General features: G+C 31.1%; 1 protein-coding gene across 1 annotated transcript; it reads right to left on the reverse strand.

The window, feature by feature from the left end:
* Positions 1-2031: 2031 nt before the first annotated feature.
* LOC149241848 (homeobox-leucine zipper protein HAT1-like) lies at positions 2032-3542 on the reverse strand. Its single transcript, XM_089370676.1, has 4 exons — positions 3344-3542; positions 2837-3204; positions 2669-2748; positions 2032-2427 (listed from the first exon to the last, which is right to left on the reverse strand). The coding sequence occupies exons 1-4, from the start codon at positions 3540-3542 to the stop codon at positions 2175-2177; spliced, it is 900 nt and encodes a 299-aa protein (XP_089226802.1). The 3' UTR covers positions 2032-2174.
* Positions 3543-5554: the final 2012 nt, after the last annotated feature.

Consider the following 5554-nt stretch of genomic DNA (forward strand, 5'->3'; position numbering starts at 1 on the left):
ATTAGTAAACCATAATTTTAACATCCTACTACTCAACAATTAGTAAACAACTTCCAACTCCAACTATTATCTTCAAGCTTTCTAGCTGGTTGATTCCTCCTTGGACCTCCAGGATCACACTTGTTTGACTCCAAGAAGTAGTCATTTTAATGAATCACCAACTCTTGTGTTAGGTTCTCTACAACCATGATGATAGGATATGCTCGAAAATAATGTCTCCATTTTTTTCATCTAAGCTAACATAAGGTGCAAATTAATATTCCCCATTTTGTAGTAGCCCTTCATCTAATGTATAACCACATCATAGTCACCAAAAAAAACAATTTTTGTCACCTCCATGTCTGCCACCATTTCCATTAAGATCTTTAGATCCATTAACTAAATATAGCTATTAGTATTGCACCAAATCTTGCATTGAAATAAAGGATAAGAGAATCATTTAAATATAAGGTACCTCATGTAGTACAAAGAGCATGTTTTTCTTGGATAGTAACATACAAGTCTCCCCAATTTGTCAATTCATGGTTTCTTATGCATCTTGGGTTTCTCCCCAATTTATCAATTCATGGTTTCTTATGCATCTTGGGTTTCGATATCTTTTGATGTATTTTTATGCTTCCAATCACTGGCTAATATTAGATGCACATTGAAATGGAAAAATCTATCTCTCTTGAAGTATATAAGCATTTCAAGCTAATGATATGCTCCAAGAAACCACAATAGGAAGATCTATAAAACCTTTAAGTTCTTTATTCTACGGCTAGTTCTTCAAAGCCTCCTCCCTAGTCTACAATTGTCACCCTTCCTTACAATTTTCCAGTTACCTCATCTCTTCCCATACCTTACCTGCGTATTTGGAATTGTTAATAAATGATCAATTGGTTTTCACCACAGTGAACCATTCTTTTTGAATTTTTGAAGTATTTTCGAAGATGATGCTTTGTTCCAAAGAACTAATGACATATAATCTTTTGAATTTAGAGGAGCATGAAACTTCCCTCTAATATTTCACATGCAGACCTCCTCTTCCTAGGTTGTATCTACAAACTTTGCTTTGTACCCTAATATAGGAGTATATCACCATAAGGCAGTTTTCCTTAAGGATTTATACTCTTGAGACAAAACGTTCAGTTTGAGCACGTTTAATATCATTAAAACAAGTGATTATGTTATAATATTTAAACTAAACAATTTCAAAACATTTGGTTTGCACGTTTAATATCATTAAAATAAGAGATTATGTTATAATATTTTAACTAAACAATTTCAAAATATTTGGTTTCTTGGGTAAAATTTTAAAATGTTTTTAAAAATTAATTAGTTATAAAATAATTTTATAAGATCTCTAAAATATGATAAAATAATAAATTTTTTACTTGAAATAGTTTTAAGTGTGATTTTTTTAAAGTTTTTTTAAGTTAGATAATTTTGATTTGTCTTGTTTAAACTAATTTTTTGACTACATATAAAGATTCAACACACTCAAAAACAAATAAAATACTTATTTATGAAGAGTTTATTTGTCCGGTGATTTCCATAAATCCCTACTAAATTTTTTTCCAAAAAATCTTTTTATTTAATATATCATTTTATTGTTAAAACATCAAATAGTGTAACAAACACGTTTTCCTAGTTGTCTAACTCAGTGATGGAACATTCAAAGAAAAATTTGTGTTAATGGTGTTATCAAATCGCCATTAATATGCATCTAACCGGATAATAAGTAATTCTTTTAGTCAGGAACGATGATTTTTACAATGCACATGAATACGATAATTCTGTATTGTATTTTATTAAAAATGATAATAAATGAAAACGATTATTATACATTTATACAATTTTAAATTGATAATAAAAATCAAAACTAAATTCATAAACACAGGAAGGGTCAGAGAAAGAGATGATCTCACTTAAACAGTCGAATGTCGAATTTTATATACCATGTTTATTTTATTGACTCCTACTCAGTACAGCTATATATTCCTTCATTGCTTTGTCAAGATACTCCATCTAATTCTAATTCAATGAATTAACAGAGACTTGAGCGCTTTCTGAACCACAATACAATTAATAAAGAAAATACAAAAAACCCTCAATGTTTCACAAAATAAACTTTTCACGAGAACCTAAAATGTTGAGCCATTTGAGCGAAATTCTGATCAATACCCAACCATTCATTGCCGGAAATCGCTGCTTAGAAACAAAGACCCAGATTTGGCCGAAGTGAAGTGGCTGCTATTGTCGGCCGCTGAAACTCTTCCACAGGAGGGGCACATAGTAAGGGTGGACGCAGATCTGAGAGGTGGGGACATTTTTAAAGCTTTCAGTTTCTCCAGCTCTGTGTGAAGTTTTCTGTTCTCATCTGCAAGTAGCTCATTATATCTTTTCAGAAGCTCGCGGTCCACTTCTGTTTGCTTAAGCTTCGTCCTGGAACATATTCATTATATTTAATTACATTATAACAGAAATCGGTCTACAAAACTCTCAACGCAATAGGATCTCCATCAGATCAAAAGTTTTCCGAATTATAAATTTGCTAAACATTTAATTTCCAGGTCATTCTTCATAGTTACATTTCAAATTATGTAGCTGTTGATTCCAAAACGGTACTTTCCACAAGATTGTGGACATGCAAAATACAATGAATAAATAAAGGACACGAGCTAACCTTGCTCGTCTATTCTGGAACCACACCTCAACTTGTCGAAGACGGAGATTTAACTGTAAGGCCAACGCTTGTTTTTCCTTCTGTGGAAGAATAAGAAGTTACAGCAGCTCAAGTCATGAGGAAACACAAGCGATAAATGAATATTTTGCAGTGTGAATAGAGACTTACAGGTTCGGGTACCGTGTTCTTTCTGAAGCTTTCTTCTAAACGAGCACATTGCTCTCTGGAGAGTCTAAGCTTCTTCGTGGAAGAGCCCTCTTCTTCTACATCGCCGAATACCCTCGACCAAACTCGGTCATTCTCCAACTCCTGGCCATCACCCTGTTTTCGCTTCATCTCGGCATACCCGTTCCTAGGGTTAGTCGCGTTGGAATCCACGGTGCTATTGGATGAGGACACATTAATGACGCGTGCATCATCGTTGGAGAAATATGACGCAGGGAATTTGTTGGCATCGGATCGCCATGACACAGCTACCCCCTGGATCGGATCCTTCGCTTCTCTCTCTGATCTCACCTTACCGACACCATCGGTTCCTGCACACGAGGATTATCGTTATTATGATAAAAATATCCATTAAATGAAGAGCTGTATCAATCAAAACACCATTATAATAAAATTCAATCCGTTGTTGACGATTAGATTTAGCAAGGGTTAAAAAGTGCAGGAATATACCAATGGATGCTGAGGTATTCTCCCATGGCAAAGTACCGAGGCCAGAGTCAGGGGCAGGGGCCACTGGAAACAGATCTAACTGCAGAGGAGGCCCATTCACATTTCTTTGTGAAACGTATATTCCATCATTTTCTCTGATGGCTGTCCCATCACCGATACCCAAACGTAAAGAAAGGTCTGCAATGCTATTCTGATCCATAACCCTTTGTTTTGCCTAAGGTTTCGATAGAGTGGAAATGATCGAAGCAAGCAGAAAGGTATTGCGAATGGGCGATGGATCTAGAGTCCGGCCTGACTCTTCAATACTTAACGATGATTATAATAATAATCATTTACCTTTTAAAACAATAAAAGGTTGACAGTCAAACACAATGTAGTTGCTCGGTGACAGTTTTTAGGGCCAACGAAGACAGGGTTTACAGTGTCAGTAAAACAATGACACATGGCTTTGTCAATTCGTCACAAGAAAACGAAGTTCATATGACATCGTTTTGGAAAAGTTTTTACAAATTCTACAATTTCCCACACCAACATTTATCAATTCACGAGGTGAGATAATAATTTATATTTAAATAATACATTTTTGAAATAAACGAATTTCTTCTTCAAAACGGAAGAAGATCCGATAAATCGATTCAATATTTTATTAATATATTATTATTCTTCTAAAATTATATATATTGATTTATTTATTTATTAAATTTTATGAAAACAAAGAAATTATTTAATTTATTTTAAAATTCTATGATTATATTTATAAATTATAAAAAGAACTGGTTAAAAATTTATAAAATATTCATAATTTTAATTATTATGAATAATGAAGTCATATTTTTTTATCTAATTTAAAATCAAGATTTAATGTTCATTTTCCTCCTCATTTTAATTGAATTAAATAATTATTCAAATTATCTATATTCTTCTTAATTTTTTCATTGTAAGTTATAATATTTTTTAATTCTCGATAGTGCCATTTTAGTTTTAAATTTATATTAATAGTATTTTTAATATTGTCAATAGTTTATAGATGGCTTTTTTCTTCGGCTTTATAATGGTTTAGTTAAGGTATGGTATTTTTCTTCCACTTTTTCTTTCACTAGAGTTTGACATAATGTTAGAAAACCCAATATCTCTCATATTTCCTATGTATATTAAGTAGTTAGTCATAGTCATGTTCACAATGGAGCAAGACAATGGTTTAGTTAAGGTATGGTATTTTTCTTCCACTTTTCTTTGACTAGAGTTTGACATAATGTTAGAAAACCCAATATCTCTCATATTTCCTATGTATATTAAGTAGTTAGCCATAGTCATGTTCACAATGGAGCAAGACTTTCTTTTATCACTACGATTATTTCATTCCATTTTAATTTTAAGATTATATAAATTATGAAAATCTTTTGAATTTGCTTGATATTTCTCCAAAATGGGATGTTCCATCCCAAACATCATAATTATATAAGATAGTAATAAAAATAATGTGTTTCATTTTATCCTATAGTCAATAATTTACATAATTTCATTTTTCTAATGCTAAAATAAATTTTACACCATCTATTTATCCAAGATAGATTTAGTTAATTATATGTTATACATTAATTTTGAGATATATGTATGACGTCACTTCCTCCAAATTTTCATTATTCTTTAGAAAATTAATATTAATCTAAGAGATCTTTTAATTTTAACATTTAGTTTACCAATGCTAAAGGTCATACTTGTAGTAAAGTCTCAATACTTAGACATAGAATTCTTACTTGCTTGTTAGGCTCACATGCACATCTCCGCATAATAACAATATATTATGAAAAAATGGAGAAGAATGATGACCATGAACTTAAATGTATACAAGAATAGAGGTATCATTTCACACAACTTTCTAACTTCTAAATATGTATTGCAAAAAATGTGGTAGACAAGGCACAACTATGCTTAACTCCAATATCAAAATTAACATCTTCGAACAATACTTCCTTATTTTTAAACTTCACAAAAACATTCTCATACAACATTATTATTATACCAACTAAAAAGTAACATTTTTTTTACTCTATTCCAAAAGCTAATTATAAATAATGTATCAAATTCTTTTAAAAATCAACCAAGAAAGATGAGAATTAGATTTATTATTATATTACTTTTCCATGATGATATTAGACTTACTTACAATAAAGTGATAACTTATAAATTTAATTTAGTTTTAAAAATTAT

The sequence above is a fragment of the Pinus tabuliformis genome, chromosome 8 (genome assembly GCF_031772625.1).
Source record: "Pinus tabuliformis cultivar Carrire ecotype Pingquan chromosome 8, CPIR1, whole genome shotgun sequence".
NCBI classification, from domain to species: domain Eukaryota; kingdom Viridiplantae; phylum Streptophyta; class Pinopsida; order Pinales; family Pinaceae; genus Pinus; species Pinus tabuliformis.

Coding starts and splice junctions, on each gene's coding strand:
- LOC149241848 (XM_089370676.1), bottom strand. CDS start 3,542: ATGGATCAGAATAGCATTGCAGACCTTTCTTTACGTTTGGGTATCGGT. Junction 3,205..3,343: donor GAATACCTCAGCATCCATTG/GTATATTCCTGC, acceptor CCTCGTGTGCAG/GAACCGATGGTGTCGGTAAG. Junction 2,428..2,668: donor TTCCAGAATAGACGAGCAAG/GTTAGCTCGTGT, acceptor AATATGTTCCAG/GACGAAGCTTAAGCAAACAG.